The 17,575-nt window shown below is 44.3% G+C and overlaps 1 protein-coding gene across 1 annotated transcript; it reads right to left on the bottom strand.

Annotated features, from left to right (window-relative positions):
* Positions 1-599: 599 nt before the first annotated feature.
* guca1c (guanylate cyclase activator 1C) lies at positions 600-4,745 on the bottom strand. The gene is made up of 4 exons (XM_041877117.2): positions 4,421-4,745; positions 3,657-3,806; positions 1,541-1,628; positions 600-1,333 (listed from the first exon to the last, which is right to left on the bottom strand). Exons 1-4 carry the CDS (start codon positions 4,613-4,615, stop codon positions 1,191-1,193), a joined length of 576 nt encoding a protein of 191 aa, XP_041733051.1. The 5' UTR covers positions 4,616-4,745; the 3' UTR covers positions 600-1,190.
* Between the last annotated feature and the right edge of the window lie 12,830 nt (positions 4,746-17,575).

The raw sequence follows: 17,575 nt of genomic DNA, 5'->3' as shown, positions 1-17,575 counted from the left end.
AAAGTGTGTTTTAAGACCGTTACAGAGGAGGACTAGAGAGAGCTGTGGTGACTAGAGAGAGCTGTGGTGACAGAGGAAGAAGAGGATTAGAGAGAGATGTGGTGACTAGAGAGAGCTGTGGTGACAGAGGAAGAGGAGGATTAGAGAGAGATGTGGTGACTAGAGAGAGCTGTGGTGACAGAGGAGGAGGACTAGAGAGAGCTGTGGTGACTAGAGAGAGTTGTGGTGACTAGAGAGAGCTGTGGTGACTAGAGAGAGTTGTGGTGACTAGAGAGAGTTGTGGTGACTAGAGAGAGTTGTGGTGACTAGAGAGAGCTGTGGTGACAGAGGAGGAGGACTAGAGAGAGCTGTGGTGACTAGAGAGAGTTGTGGTGACTAGAGAGAGTTGTGGTGACTAGAGAGAGTTGTGGTGACTAGAGAGAGCTGTGGTGACAGAGGAGGAGGACTAGAGAGAGCTGTGGTGACTAGAGAGAGTTGTGGTGACTAGAGAGAGTTGTGGTGACTAGAGAGAGTTGTGGTGACTAGAGAGAGCTGTGGTGTCAGAGGAGGAGGACTAGAGAGAGCTGTGGTGACTAGAGAGAGCTGTGGTGACTAGAGAGAGCTGTGGTGACTAGAGAGAGTTGTGGTGACTAGAGAGAGCACCAGAAGGAGGAAGAGGAGGAAGATGAGGAAGAGATCTCTCCTCTGCTCCACTCAGGTGATACACACATAGAGAGAACATATAGGTTGCATCACAATTCTCTACCCTTCTCCCAAAGTGGGCACTTTCACACTTCCTGTCATTGATCTCAAAGTCTTTGATTGGTGTAATCATTGTCTAGAGGGTTTCCACCGTTGTTAACTCTATGATGGGACTTTGGGAATGGGGATGTAGAAATCGAGAACATAGAGTGAACAAGACGGGTTCCATTATGCTTCAATCAACTCAGTCTTCTTGGTCAATGGAGATTTGGGACATGGCTCACTCCCACTCACGTATATCCACCTTCTCATCAAGATGCTCACGTTCGTCGTTTGTTCATTTATACATTTCCTCCATATATTATATATTAAAAATTCCACCATAATTGCTTTCCGTCCCAGACAAAGAAAGAAAACAATCGTATTCTTTCTCAACAACCTTTTCTGCGTTGCATTCTGTACAGTCTGAGTCCATCAAACAGGAAGTGCAACAGGAAGTGACGTCATCATCATTTTGATGATTTGACCTGCTTTCTCTGTCCGTTGACGATGATCTCTAGAACGTTGGTGAGGTCCATCATCTTTCCCAACATCTCCATGATGTCTTGGTGGTCCTTGGCTCCTTCGATAAACTCCTCTAGAGTCAACTCACCTGGAGGTGTGAAGAATTAATTGAGTTGAATATAATTTATTTTGGTAAAAAAATATATAGAACAAGATATTCATTGGATCCCCAGAGGATAGCAATCAAAGCATTAAAAAGCTAACTTAAATTCCACCCCCAATAATACCTATCTGTATTGTGGGTAAGCTCACCCATTTCAATACATTTACATCTCTAAATGTTGATAATTCTTACCTTCGTTATTGATGTCAACCTTCTCATAGATGAGGGTCACAATCTCCTCCGTAGGAGGGTCATAACATCGGGTAATGTCCTGGATAGCCTGAAGTAATCAAAACAGAACGAAGAGCTGAAGTCACAGAGAATATCATTAGAAATAAGGGTTTTTATGCTTTCATGTCATCCTCTGGGGTTCTATCATCCTCTGTGGTCCTATCATCCTCTGGGGTTCTATCATCCTCTGGGGTTCTATCATCCTCTGGGGTTCTATCATCCTCTGGGGTCCTATCATCCTCTGGGGTCCTATCATCCTCTGGGGTTCTATCATCCTCTGGGGTCCTATCATCCTCTGGGGTCCTATCATCCTCTGGGGTCCTATCATCCTCTGGGGTCCTATCATCCTCTGGGGTTCTATCATCCTCTGGGGTTCTATCATCCTCTGGGGTTCTATCATCCTCTGGGGTCTTATCATCCTCTGGGGTCCTATCATCCTCTGGGGTCTTATCATCCTCTGGGGTTCTATCATCCTCTGGGGTCCTATCATCCTCTGGGGTCCTATCATCCTCTGGGGTCCTATCATCCTCTGGGGTCCTATCATCCTCTGGGGTCTTATCATCCTCTGGGGTCCTATCATCCTCTGGGGTTCTATCATCCTCTGGGTTTCTATCATCCTCTGGGGTTCTATCATCCTCTGGGGTTCTATCATCCTCTGGGGTCCTATCATCCTCTGGGGTCCTATCATCCTCTGGGGTCCTATCATCCTCTGGGGTCTTATCATCCTCTGGGGTTCTATCATCCTCTGGGGTTCTATCATCCTCTGGGGTTCTATCATCCTCTGGGGTTCTATCATCCTCTGGGGTTCTATCATCCTCTGGGGTTCTATCATCCTCTGGGGTTCTATCATCCTCTGGGGTTCTATCATCCTCTGGGGTTCTATCATCCTCTGGGGTTCTATCATCCTCTGGGGTTCTATCATCCTCTGGGGTTCTTGGTACTTTTCAAAAAAATAAATAACTGTGAGTCATCACTAAGTCATCACTGGAGTCATCACTAAGTCAGTTTTACCCAAATATCAATCAATCAGGTCTACTGTGTCTGAGGTATACAACAGTATTTCAACAGTATCATGTCCTTAGTGAGTCCCCACAACACATTGGGGCCTATAATAATACCTCCTTTCTCCTGAAGTGTGCACTCATCCATTGCTTCCCACAAGTACTGGGACCTTTCCACCGTATTTCTTTTACCAGTCATTTCCTTTCAAATCAGTAAAAGGAATTGAACAAGTGCACACTTTGGGAGGAAGGCCAGATAATTGGAACATTTGCCGCAGCATTCATAAAATGACTTAGTGATGACTCCAGTGATGACTTAGTGATGACTCCAGTGATGACTTAGTGATGATTCCAGTGATGACTTAGTGATTACTTAGTGATGACTCAGACTCCATTGCCCTATAAGATATTGAGTAGTCAGTAGCACGATGGTTACTTCTCTGTCTGATTGGTCTACTCTGAGATGTAAAGCGTAAACACTAGGTCCAGAATACGTCCCCAGATAAGAGTCCATTGACTATTCGGACTGTTTGAGGCTATCAAGCCAATCCACAACAGTCAGTGAACCGTTACGTATTTTTATTTTTATGTATACTTTCTTAGTTTAACTGATTTGCCTTTAAAAAAAAATACTCTTATAGTAAACGTTTCCTCTAAACAGGATAAGAAAAGTTTTAATGACTGCGGCTTTGTGGTGACTTAAATAGGACATCTCTAATATGATGAATAAGGCACTGAAATCCAGCTCAAAATTCGACAGTATCTTTTTTGTGCTATATAATTGCCAGTGTCACTAGCTAGCGAAGCAGCAGATTGATCGACGACAGACAGTAGTGAAGGATAGAATTAGGTTAGGATTAGATTAGCAACCCTTTGTTGGTGTGTACTGTCTAGTTGTCGGCTATTTAAACCTTTCTGAACCCTTCACAGTTAATCTCCCTGCTCTACTGAAGTCTATTTTCAGAGGAGATATAGAGAGTTTATAATGTTCTTCAGGCCCTGAGCCTGATAAACATCCCTGTATAAAATCACAGCAACTAAACGGATAGAATAATAAATAAATACAGAAACACCACCTTGAATATTGTCCCCATTTCATCTTGGTCAATTTTGCCGTTTCCGTCCTGATCGAAAAGTTTGAAGTACCACTTCAGTTTCTGGTTGATTTCTCCTTTCAGCATCAGACTGACTGCTGCTATGTATTCTACAAAGTCTATATATCCATCCTGGAAGAGAGAGAGAGAAATATGATTGTTAGACAAAAAAAAAAGAGAAGAGATACTTACAATAACTTTCTGGTTAACGCCAACACCTAATGTAATTATAATAGCCTAATAAAGTTGCCTCTCAAGGATGGTCTATGTCAACAATAAGAAAGCATTCAAAGGGTTCATAGCTGAGTTATATGGAGATTATAACAGTTTCTTACAGGTAAATCATCAACGATACGTTATGTAAGTAAAGTATTTCAACCCGAGCTATAGGCTTAGAAAGTTCAAGGGGGCACGGTGGATGATGGCATCCTGTGTGGTCAGCTGACGTGTGGCGAGCATTATGGTACAAGTGGCTACCGACCATGCATCACGCAGGTGGGTGCCACACCGCGGTGGTGGATGAGGAGAGTTTCCCCCCCTTACTGTGAGCATCTTGAACAGCACTATATTCATATATTAATCAAATCAATTCATAATTCATTAATCATCCATCAGTTGCCATTACTCATCAGTCGTCTTTGTATTCCTGATGGAACCATGTCTGTGACAGACAGAATAAAGAGACGAGAGAGAGAGAGAGAGAGAGAGAGAGGAGGATGGGGGGTCTGCATACAGTTTCTTCTTACCCCGTCCATGTCGAAGGTAAAGAAGACCTGGTCCACATAGCTGCTAGCCTCCTCTGACATCCCCTGCATCTCCAGCATAGTCTTCAGCTCAAACAACGTGATGAGTCCTGAAGGTGACTCCTTCATGAACTTGTTATACCAGTGGTGCATGTCCTCTGCCAGGATATCATCCAGGTTAGACTCGTAGGCACCCATACTTCTTTATTCCTACAGACACGTCCTGCTTCTGCCTAGGAGAGAGGTGTGGGTGTGTGGGCCTGGGCCTGCAGAGAGCTAGCTAGCAGGTTGGCGGAGGGAGGTGAGGCGTAGTGGAGAACAAACCCTGCAACTGGCTGACTCTTGCCGCATTGACTCTTGTCTTAATCTGCTTGAGTAAAGCCCCCGGTTACTAAAAAAAGAGATAACCCTATAATGGGATAACTGGACGACTATTCCAAGAACCTGGGGACATCTTGGCACGCCAGCGTAAAAGTGTGGGTCCATGTTTGGCTCGTTGGACAGAGACGTCTCACCCAGAGAACAGTGAGGGGGGGGAAAACGTGTCATATCCATGACCAGCGGGACGCAGCTTCAGGCTGAACTCCCCGAACACTATAGCGCTGGGTTGTTGGGATTAACATCTTCAAAGGGAATCTCTGAGCCCACAAGGTCAAATGTAGTCATGGATCCCAAGCTACTGTGGCCAGCCAGGCCTCATTTAGCTACCACTGGACACAAGAACCCTCCCCACCCACATGGGTTGTGAAGTAACGGATTACATCCCACTGGGCACACACTGGTTGAATTACAGTTTTTCCCCAATTGTTAACACACGTTTGCTGAAACCACATCTCAGGTACTCAGAACACAAAACAGTTAGCCAATTTCCCCAAACCCCACTGACATCTTGCAAAATGAAACACAGTAATCAGAATCATGTACTTCCTGTTCATAGTGAAACTCTGCATACAAATGAGACACACACACACACACATCAAATTAATCAAACTTAGTGACAACTGAGATCAAACTAATGTGACATATTCAAAACACTATTATCAGAACCTATTTCAGTGTAAAGACTAAGATTATGTTGTTATACTGTATATTGTTTGTGTGTACCGAAACAAGAAAGGAACACAAATGCAAAAATGTAAGTTTTATATTTCAACATGACTCAATACATGTCAAACAGCATACTGTAAGAACACATACAGTACAAATGCAAACATACAGTAAATATATTTTGCATCTGCAAAGAAAGAAAAATTGTCCTATTTGTATTACTGTACTGTGTGTTAGATCAATTGTACAGAATAGTTAAAGAAACTGTCAAAATACAGTCAAATCAAAGTCCCGTGTGGCTCAGTTGGTAGAGCACGGCGTTTGCAACGCCAGGGTTGTGGGTTCGTTTCCCACGGGGGGCCAGTATGAAAAAAATAAAATAATGTATGCACTCACTGACTGTAAGTGGCTCTGGATAAGAGCGTCTGCTAAATGACTCACATGTAAAAAAAAAAAAAAAAACACTCCCCCCATTTCGAAAACATAATCAGTCATGTCTGTTGTTTTGGTCCGGCCACAGATTTTCATCAACATCACAGGCGATATTCTCCTCGGCCAGACAGCGGGGGAAATATCTCCTGGCTTGACACATCCACCCCTGATAGGACTCTGCTGGAATGTCACCGCAGGCCTCCTCCATTGCCTGGAGAAGGGCCATACGTTCATGGGGTTTGCGATCATACACCGTCCACCGCCATGCTGAAAACAACTCCTCAATGGGGTTGAGAAATGGGGAATATGGTGGGAGATAGAGAATTGTAAACGTGGGATGGAACCAGTTGCGGACCTGAGCAGCCTGATGTCAACATACATTTGCTGCTCAGGATCACCTGGCCCCTCTCTGCTCTGGATCACCTGGCCCCTCTCTGCTCTGGATCACCTGGCCCCTCTCTGCTCTGGATCACCTGGCCCCTCTCTGCTCTGGATCACCTGGCCCCTCTCTGCTCTGGATCACCTGGCCCCTCTCTGCTCTGGATCACCTGGCCCCTCTCTGCTCTGGATCACCTGGCCCCTCTCTGCTCAGGATCACCTGGCCCCTCTCTGCTCAGGATCACCTGGCCCTCAGGATCACCTGGCCCTCTGGATCACCTGGCCCCTCTCTGCTCAGGATCACCTGGCCGCTCTCTGCTCAGGATCACCTGGCCCCTCTCTGCTCAGGATCACCTGGCCCTCAGGATCACCTGGCCCTCTGGATCACCTGGCCCCTCTCTGCTCTGGATCACCTGGCCCCTCTCTGCTCAGGATCACCTGGCCCCTCTCTGCTCAGGATCACCTGGCCCCTCTCTGCTCTGGATCACCTGGCCCCTCTCTGCTCTGGCTGAAAAAATATTGTCATATAAGGCGTTCAGGAAATGAAGGAGATGGGCGGTGTTGTATGGTCCAAGGGTGGCATGGCGGTGGAAGACCCCATTGTGGCTCATAGCTGCTCATATGGTGACATTTCCCCCCCGCGCTGGCCAGGTACCTCAACGACGGCACGTTGACCAATGATGTTCCTTCCTCTCCTCATGGCGGTGGAGGACCCCATTGTGGCTCATAGCTGCTCATATGGTGACATTTCCCCCCCGCGCTGGCCAGGTACCTCAACGACGGCGCGTTGACCAATGATGTTCCTTCCTTCCTCCTCATCTTCGCTACATTGAATCCAGCCTCCTCTATGAATATGAGTTGGATCCAATTCCACGAGTCTCTGAAACGATGGTAAATACTGTAATTGCTGTACAGTAAAGTTCACTGGCGACATCAATGAGCCTCTAATGTTTCAAGAGTGTAATACTATTTATAGATGTATTTATATATTTATACATGGCTTACTTGCACATGTTTGTTCCGTTCATCCTTCACTCTCTGGGAATTCCTTTCAAATGGGACTCTGTTGATTTGCTTCATCCGGAGATGGTGTTTCTTAAGGATGCGGGCTATGGTTGACAAGCTCTGTGATGTTATGGAAGATGGCAGGGTTTTCAATAATCTGTAGTTGGATTTCCCGCAGTCTCATGGCATTATTTTTAACCACCGTTTGCACAATGGCAGCCTCCTGTTGGTCTGTAAATAGACGCGGTCTACCACCACGTGGTGGTCGTCTTTCAGTTCTACAAAAACAAAATAGCCTACTGTGCAGTGAACACTACAGTAATACAGCATACAACCTAAACACGTTACAAAGTAGTATCGCTCCCAATTTCCTCCATCCAGTAATACATGAAATATTTACTTTGTTTCCCCTTACAGTATGTATTGGAATCTACAGTCTTTACTGTGCTTTATGTAGTGCTACTGTCAAGTAGTAGAAGTATTAGACAGGTCCAACGTCTGCAGTACATACCTATTGTTATTTTGGAACGTCCGGATGATGGATGCTACGGTGAAGCGGCTCAGATTGGGCTGCGCTCTCTGCCCAGCCTCTCTCAAGGTCAAACCATGGTTGAGCACATGGTGCACCACAGTCGCCCGTATTTCATCAGAGGTGACTCTCCTTGTTCTTGTTCCACCCCTGATATCCTTGTTCGCTTCCATTGTTCTCCGAACACAGGAGTACTCACCTGCAGCTTTTTTATCCATACCAAAAGGTCTGATTGCAAAGAGAACATTTACGCAATTAGTGTTTGCACAATGTGAAGAGTGAAGGTTATCAATTGGTAATTGAGCTTAGCTTGTTGAACGGTGTTGCTTTTTAGATATTTTAGTTGTGGAGGTTGTGCCAAAGGTAGAGAATTGTGTGTTGTGTTTTTGCCAAATGTTTGTTATAGAATTGCAATCTGAGTGTAAAGCAAAACATGGTCCAGTAGTATTGCAGATTTGGTGTCTGGTTCTGCTGAATGAGTTACAGGTTTGGGTCAGATTTGGTGTATGGTTCTGCTGAATGAGTTACAGGTTTGGGTCAGATTTGGTGTATGGTTCTGCTGAATGAGTTACAGGTTTGGGTCATTGGGCCTCATGGACCAGTTTTAGTGTGTAAACAATTGGGAAAAACTGTAAATGAAATGATGTGTAACCAACGTGGAATTGACGGCTGTGCCCAGTGGGATGTAATCCTTTACATGTAACGGATTACAAGAAAACTGTAACTGTAATCCGTTACATTACCAGCAAAAATATTGTAATCAGATTATAGATACTTTTGAAAAACTAGATGATTACTTCTTGTAATTATAACTTTTAAATTCAAAGGATGTTTGGTAAAAAATTATTTGACATCTTTCTGTTTTCTTAACGACATTCAAATCAGCATTGAAAAAAGGTGCAAGTTTAAGTTTGTTCCGTCTAAACGAGTCTGACCACAAGTCAGAGACCACTATGATGACACGCCAAATGATGACCACCAATCAGAGACCACTATGATGACACGCCAAATGATGACCACCAATCAGAGACCACTATGATGACACGCCAAATGATGACCACCAATCAGAGACCACTATGATGACACGCCAAATGATGACCACCAATCAGAGACCACTATGATGACACGCCAAATGATGACCACCAATCAGAGACCACTATGATGACACGCCAAATGATGACCACCAATCAGAGACCACTATGATGACACGCCAAATGCGTTTTGATGGGTCGCGGGAAAAGAGCAGGAATAGGCTTTCGCAGGCTACAGTCCAAGCTGTATGTCTTCCAACGGTGCGACTGCTGTCGGCATCCAAAGATGATCCAACTTCAATAAACGCTTGGAGTTAAGGACGATGGCAGCAGCGTAGCCTACCAGTGCTATGTATAGCACTTATTACAGGTATCTAGCCTACCTTAGTCAAGAAACAAAAAAATCTAATACAATCCTACATGATTTTGTGTCACCTCTATTAGAATCCTATCGGAATCCTATTGGACTACTTTTTAACCTATTGGAAATCAAAAGTAATCCCAATGGATCCTTTAGGATTCTCGCAGTTAGTACTGGTCTCTGTGCGAAAGGGATCCCCCTCAGGTCAGGTGTGTATTAGTACTGGTCTCAGGTCAGGTGTGTTTTAGTACTGGTCTCAGGTCAGGTGTGTTTTAGTACTGGTCTCAGGTCAGGTGTGTTTTAGTACTGGTCTCAGGTCAGGTGTGTTTTAGTACTGGTCTCAGGTCAGGTGTGTTTTAGTACTGGTCTCAGGTCAGGTGTGTTTTAGTACTGGTCTCAGGTCAGGTGTGTTTTAGTACTGGTCTCAGGTCAGGTGTGTTTTAGTACTGGTCTCAGGTCTAACCTAACCTAACTCATCTGGTGACTAAGCCTACAAGGCCCAACCCTAAAGATCCTTCAAAGTCACCTCTGATTGATCTTATCTTAACGAATACACCAGAGAAATATGTTTTTACTGGTGTCTTCACCCAAGATATTAGTGACCGTTGTCCAGTTGTTTGTGTTAGAGACGTGAGAATACAAAACATCTAAGCCTCGTGTCGTCACAAAGAGGAACTTAAAAAACGTCAGTTAACTGGCTTTAAAATAAACACATCTTTATTTTAGTGACCTTGATTGTATTTCAGCTATCTCTGAGCTTGATTTAACTTTGAGCCTTTTTGCAAATGTCTTCAATACTATTGTAGATATTCATGCTCCCTTCAAAAAATTAAGGGTTAAAGGTACTGTAGATAGAATGCCTGGTACACTCTGGAATTATCAGAAGTCATTCATAAAAGAGATTACGCTTGGGTCAAGGCCATTGTGTAAGACAAATCAGAAAGGCTAAATCTGATTATTATGTAACCGCTCTTTCTGATTGTAATGGGAACCAATCAATCAATCAGATTTATTTTGTCACAAAGTGCTATACAGAAACCCAGCCTAAAACCCCAAACAGCAAGCAATGCAGATATAGAAGCACGGTGGCTAGGAAAAACTCCCTAGAAAGGCAGGAATCTAGGAAGAAACCTAGAGAGGAAACAGGCTCTGAGGGGTGGCCAGTCCTCTTCTGGCTGTGCCGGGTGGAGATTATAAGACTACATGGCCATTAAGGCCAGATTGTTCTTCAAGATGTTCAAACGTTCATAGATGACCAGCAGGGTCAGATAATAATCACAGTGGTTGTAGAGGTTGCAACAGGTCAGTACCTCAGGAGTAAATGTCACTTGGCTTTTCATAGCCGGGCATTTAGAGGTTGAAATAGCAGGTACGGTAGAGAGAGAGTTGAAAACAGCAGGTCTGGGACAATGTAGCACGTCCAGTGAACAGGTCAGGGTTCCATAGCCACAGGCAGAAGAGTTGAAACTGGAGCAGCAGCACGACCAGGTGGACTGGGGACAGCAAGGAGTCATCAGGCCAGGTAGTCCTGAGGCATGGTCCTAGGGCTCAGGTCCTCCGGGAGGGGAGGGAGAGAGCATACTTAAATTCACAGGACACTGGATAAGACAGGAGAATTACACCAGGGGGGGTCGGGGGACACTGTGGCCCCGTCTGATAATACCCCCGGACAGGGCCAACCAGGCAGGATATAACCCCACCCACTTTGCCAAAGCACAGCCCCCACGCCACCAGAGGGATATCAACAGACCACCAACCTACTACCCTGAGACAAGGCTGAGTATAGCCCACAAAGATCTCCTCCACCGCACGAGTCCAAGGGACAGTAAATCTGCCTTTAGAAGATTAGTCCTGTTGAAAACAGGATTAAGAGGCAGCAGGCAGACAGGACGGTACTGACAGCCAACGTCTATGAGCTCTTGGCATGGAGTATTACTAGGCAGTAGGCTACCAGTGGATCAGCCACTCTCACAGCATGGGAGAACGCTGCTATGAAGAAATAATAATAAATGAATACATCCATTCATGAATTAACAGTCAATTCTATAATATCTTATAATATCTTGGGCTTTCTTCCTCTTTGACCTGAAACCAGTTTTTTGCAGTGTTCTATCTGTACGATCAGTATCCTCAATCTCCTCCAATCCAGCAGGAGCATTCAGCATCAGCCAGGATGAAGGCTAAAATATAACATGAATGTCTTAAAGGCCCAGTGCAGTCAAAAACTGTGATTGTCCTGTGTTTTATATATATTTCCACACTATGAGTTGTGAAATTGTGAAAGTGATGATAATGCCCTTTTTTTGTCACACCCTGATCTGTTTCACCTGTCTTTGTGATTGTCTCCACCCCCCCTCCAGGTGTCTCCCATCTTCCCCATTATCCCCTGTGTATTTATACCTGTGTTCTCTGTTTGTCTGTTGCCAGTTCGTTTTGTTTCGTCAAGCCTACCAGCGGTTTTCCCCTTGCGCCTGTCTTTCTCAAGGTCCTGTTTTCTAGTTTTCCCAGTTTTGACCATTCTGCCTGCCCTGACCCTGCCTGCCGTTCTGTACGTTGTCACACCACCCTGGATTATTGACCTCTGTCTGCCCTGACCCTGAGACTGCCTGCCGTTCTGTACCTTTTGGACTCTGATCTGTGTAACGGACCTCTGCCTGCCCTTGACCTGTCATTTTGCCTGCCCCGTTTTTGTAATAAACTTCTGTTACTTCGACACTGTCTGCATCTGGATCTTCTCCTGAAACGTGATACTTTTAGTGTAAGAGCTGTTAGAAAACACCTCCAGAAATGTCAGCCTGTTTCGGTAGGATGGAGTTTTGGCCTGCCTAGTGACATCACCAGGCAGTAAATTAGTTAATAGACCAATAAGAAAGAGAGTTCTAAACCTCCCAGCCAATAACAGCTAGTTTTCAGTTTTCCCCTCCCCTCTCAAACCACTCCCAGACAGTCCTAGCAAAATTCTTGCTTGAGAAATTGCTCTTTGCTAAGAAGCTATTTCTGTAAATTTTCGACCATTTTAATTGAAAACAATCACAGTAGGCACTTGTTAACCACAAAGAATTTGATATCGAGATTTTAAAAAAACCCAGCTGCATTTGACCTTTAATAAAGTATTCTAGAGGAATCTACATCCCTTTATAGTCTGCTGAGCCATACAAACCCATTACACTCATCTCATCCCATGATCCAGTCCTCTGGTGGCAGACTTAGCCATTGGGAACACAGCCAGGCGAGCTCCAAATAGCACTTTATTTTAAGGGACTGTTTCCAGTGTTTACAGTTGAAGTCGGAAGTTTACATTCACCTTAGCCAAATACATTTAAATTCAGCTTTTCACAATTCCTGACATTTAATCCTAGTAAAAATTCCCTGTCTTAGGTCAGTTAGGATCACCACTTTATTTTAAGAATGTGAAATGTCAGAATAATAGTAGAGAGAATTATTTATTTTCTGCTTTTATTTCTTTCATCACATTTCCAGTGGGTCAGAAGTTCACATACATTCAATAGGCGATGTGCACAGGCGAGCATGACGTGTTTCCGGTTAAATCTCAGGATGGACGTAAACGTCCGGTTATCGTAGAACGCTGTGCTACCGTATGCTAGCATTGAATGCTTGTCGTCAAAAACATCCGAAACGGTTAATTTTCGTCGTTGTTGTTGTTTATCTTAATGTTTACGTTAATGTTTTTACTTGTAATACTTCGTCTTGACTTATAACACGATGACGTGTAAACGTACGAAAGGGTCCTTTCAAAAACGGGATGACAGCTCTTCCAGCCATCACTGCTGTGTGCCGCAATGGACAGTGTCTGCCAGATGCAATTCTTCTGTTCGTTTTTTTTTTACTTTTCCCAAAGACAGTGAATTACATAAACGGTGGGTGATGAACATTCGACGAGTCAACTTTCTTACAACAAACACACGAGTCTGCAGCCGACACTTTCTAAGGGAAGATGTGATGGAGCCTCCGACTCCAGCTGGGCGCAGACGTCTGAAGAAGGGAGCTGTTCCAGTGCTGTTTCAATGGAACAATTTCAGTCTTCCAGCCCCACGGCCCGGAGTTTGGGAAAGGACCGAGTGAACCCAACACAGAAACCATGAATGATCCGTCTGTGGAATTGGACTGTCCTCCTGACCATGACTACTGCAACAGTACTGAACCTGCTGCGCTGGATATGTCCCTCGACCACAATGAAGAACTTAGTGTAGAGATAGCAAGGCTCTGAAATCAAATTGAGGAGAGAACTATCAGCAGCAAGTTCTGCTTGGAGTGGTTTGCTGGATCTGATGATGACATAAGGTTTTTCACAAGGTCAATTAAAAAGTCCAATGTGTTTAATATGTATTTGAGCTGTCAACAATGACTAGTATTTTGGTCCTCTGTAGCTCAGCTGGTAGAGCACGGCGCTTGTAACGCCAAGGTAGTGGGTTCGATCCCCGGGACCACCCATACACAAAAAAAAAAAATGTATGCACGCATGACTGTAAGTCGCTTTGGATAAAAGCGTCTGCTAAATGGCATATTATTATTATTATTTATCTGTTTAAATGTTGCATGTGTGATGTTGTAACCTACTGGAAACCTTGAATTTCCCTCGGGATGAGTAAAGTATCTATCTAACACTATCTAGATCTATGCGATCTACTAACGCATTAATTGTATTTTAAAAATCCTGAGAAGAGCAGTCAGCAGAAGGACTGACGTGTGCGTGGTCCAGTTTCTGACCTCAGTGCCAAATGTTTTAAGATGTCGTATAACTGTCAATAAGGATGCTAACACGCTTGCAATTTTTAATGTTGTGTTTGGACACTTAACATATGGAAATGTAACACGTATGTCCCACAGGTTTACAGTTGTTCTTCCAAAGCAAGATATATTGCATCATCTTATCATCTCGAAAAGTTAAGCCAGTAACAATCTTATTTGTGTAATGAGGTAATAATGGAATTCTTACCTCTTTTCAGGTTCTTCAACCCCACTGACAAAAAATGGTTCTCTTCGTGAATTACTTGTCATTGGGTCTGATGCAGAAGGATCTGGACCACAGATTCAAAAATCCATCAGTCAACTGTAAGCCACATCATAAACACATGGGCTAACTTCCTGTCTACTGTACTAGGGGCTGTTGGGTATTTGGGCTAACTTCCTGTCTACTGTACTAGGGGCTGTTGGGTATTTGGGCTAACTTCCTGTCTACTGTCCTAGGGGCATGTGGGTATCTGGGCTAACTTCCTGTATACTGTACTAGGGGCATGTGGGTATTTGGGCTAACTTCCTGTATACTGTACTAGGGGCTGTGGGTATCTGGGCTAACTTCCTGTCTACTGTCCTAGGGGCTGTGGGTATCTGGGCTAACTTCCTGTCTACTGTACTAGGGGCTGCGGGTATTTGGGCTAACTTCCTGTCTACTGTCCTGGGGGCTGTGGGTATCTGGGCTAACTTCCTGTATACTGTCCTAGGGGCTGCGGGTATTTGGGCTAACTTCCTGTCTACTGTCCTAGGGGCTGTTGGGTATTTGGGCTAACTTCCTGTATACTGGACTAGGGGCATGTGGGTATTTGGCTGGATGAGGAGACTGTCAAATCTCACACGACAGAGGTTTTTCAGGGTCACTCTGACACACTGAAATACGCTGCCAAAACACCTAGTTATCTTCTGCTCCAGAGTGAGGTGTTCTCGAACTATAAATCACACTGTACATTTAAAGGCCCCTCACGGCGCAGTAACCTTTGTGTCGTCTCTCTCCATGAAGGTGCCATCAGCGATAAAAGAGATTCTGAAGCAGTCTGGCATTGTGGCTATCTTAAACCCATCTGTGGCCATAATGGTTGACAAGGGTTTCCTTGTAGAAGACTGTGTGCCCTGCAAGGTCCACATACCTACCTTTCTGTGTAAGAGAGGACAACTGTCTGAGCCAGAGGTCAGGAAGACACAATCTATTGCCAGACTGAGAGTCCACGTTGAGCGGCTCATTCGCAGGGTTAAGGAACATAAATTATTCAGTACAGTGATCCCTCTTTCATTGACGGGCAGCATCAATCAACTTTACACAGTTGCCTGTCTTTTGGTCAATGATCAAAACCGGGCCCTTGGTTAAAGCCTGGGCAACCAATGGCTAATGTTGGCAGCACAATCCTAAAATGAACATTCATGGATGGCTATGGAACGAATAGGCTGTGATGAAATATGTTATGAAATTCATGTCTTTTTTTTCTTTTTCAAAAATGTTTTTATTGAGCCACAGATTATCGTACAGACAAGTTACCACTATGAATCTGTATACATACAATATTCGGTACAGAAAAACAGAATTAAAGCACACAGTGCGAAACCAAATAATACAGAAATGAGGATAGAAAAGAAAGAAAGTTAAGAGTGCATACAAGAGTCTCAGTATTTGTATGTTATAATTTGATATGTTACAATTTGTATATGTGACAATTAAAGGGGGAACTATGCAGCTTTTTCTAGCTTAATTTACCTTAACTGAACAGCTTCGGAGTCATTGGAATGGTTCTATGACTTTTTTTTTGAATGGTGGTCGTGTCCCTTCCTCCTAGCGCCTGTGACCGGAAAAACCCCCCTTGTAACTTTCGGCCGGCGAGCCACCGTCCCACAGCGTCAGGAAGTATCGCGTGATATCAGGTCTCGCGATGTAACGAATCGCTTCACAGCACTGCACACATACGCCCATTCAGGAACCGGCTAAAAAGGTAGCGATGGAGTTTTTTCACACTTATCGTCATGGCTGAGCCGGCCAAAAAGAAGCAGAAAGTTAGGAAAGCATTGTCGGAGGAACAGAGAAAGAGGAAACGGCAGGCTGACCGAGCGAGGAGTCAGACACAAGTAAACATAGGAGTTGCCAAATATCTATATGTAGGGGGAGCTCTATAGAGAAAAAAAGCAAAGAAATGACCAAAACTGCATAGCGCCCCTTTAATATAACAATGTTGTAAATAAGACTGTTGACAAAATAATTTTTTTAATGATTGTACAATAATTCATGTGTCTGTTCAGTTACTTTTCATAGAGAGGTATTTTGATATGTATGTGTTAAAGAAAAACAAATCACATCTCTCTTTCAGGGAGCTTAATACAGTGCTGTCTCAGCAAATGCGCTGCACGAAAATGTCATCGTGGGCACAGACAACAAAATCACACCATTCCATGCCTGTGATGAGTAACTGTCCCTGGACTTGCCAATAATAACAATGGCTTTCCTTCAATTTGTCTAGGCCGTGGTCAAATCTCAGGAACTTGAAGTCTATGTAGCTGGCTACATTTGGGCATTTCATTTCAACTAGACCAAATGATGGTGGCTCAAGTGGGTCACCCCATCAGGCGATGCACCCAGCCAAGGTGCGTCCGGATGCACGACTAGCCCACACTTTGTCAGATTAAGATTTTTTAGAACTGCATAGTCCTTCAACGCACCTCCTTCCATTTCCAGCCCCCTTTTCATTAGTGGTGTCTGTCTTGTCCCTCTGATAATTCTTTCTGCCAGTTTTTCTGCTGTGCTTGTACCTCTAACACGGCTTACCTCCCGGAAATGTGAAGCAGTCACTCTCTCCTTCCTCAGTGACTGATGTCAGAGCCACTCGGGTGTTTCACTTCGGCATCTGGTTGCTTCCTCAATCAGGTGTGACTGTGACAAAGTCACAGACAGAGAACTGAGGTGAAGCTTTTCTTGATCCGTCACGATCTCGTATGAACAGTCTGTTGGTTGTAAATGGTAACCGTGGTAACCGTCCAGTGGCACTTTTTGGGAACGGTGGTGCATCCTCATGGATGACAACACCGTCAGGTGGAGGTGGTGGGTGTTGATATGACAGGATACTGCCAGTTTTGTACCTTGCCAAAAAATGGAGTCCACGAGTTGTTTGTCAGATGTGATGTTCATTCTGCAGATAAGGGGAAGAGAGTCTGGTTCCATGTTAGCATAGGCAGGAAGTGGGTTGATGGGTTGATGGGTCTGGTAGCTCACCGCTGTAGCCCTTGTAAAGTGTAGATCTGGAATAACAATATCAGGAAAAGTAAAGGGTTCACTAGGAAATACACAAGAATCTAACAGCGATTAATAACATTTTATTTCGCAACACATTGTAGGTCTGCCTATTTAATTGGACTCTGCATACTTAATTCCGCTTGCCGGAGTAGCATCTGGTTTGGGCTTCACTACAACCATGGCATCCACAGGTCCTGGCTTCACTCCCTGTTTTATTTATGAGATGGTATTCGGAGAGATGCTAGTATGCATGTGACACACAACTGTCTGGTATTGAAATGACGCAAACCATTGTTTGTGGTTTATGCCACTTCTGCTCTGTTTCAGGAGGGACGACAGACATGCAACATTCAGAGTAATGGTCGGT

This window comes from Coregonus clupeaformis, chromosome 5 (assembly GCF_020615455.1).
Source record: "Coregonus clupeaformis isolate EN_2021a chromosome 5, ASM2061545v1, whole genome shotgun sequence".
Lineage (NCBI taxonomy): Eukaryota > Metazoa > Chordata > Actinopteri > Salmoniformes > Salmonidae > Coregonus > Coregonus clupeaformis.
This window is presented reverse-complemented; position numbering and strand designations above follow the sequence as displayed.

Excerpts from the sequence above, each read along its gene's own strand:
- guca1c (XM_041877117.2), bottom strand. The coding sequence starts at position 4,615 with ATGGGTGCCTACGAGTCTAACCTGGATGATATCCTGGCAGAGGACATG. Across the intron at positions 1,629-3,656 it reads AAATGGGGACAATATTCAAG|GCTATCCAGGACATTACCCG; the intron begins GTGGTGTTTCTG and ends TGATTACTTCAG. Across the intron at positions 1,334-1,540 it reads GGTTGACATCAATAACGAAG|GTGAGTTGACTCTAGAGGAG; the intron begins GTAAGAATTATC and ends TCACACCTCCAG.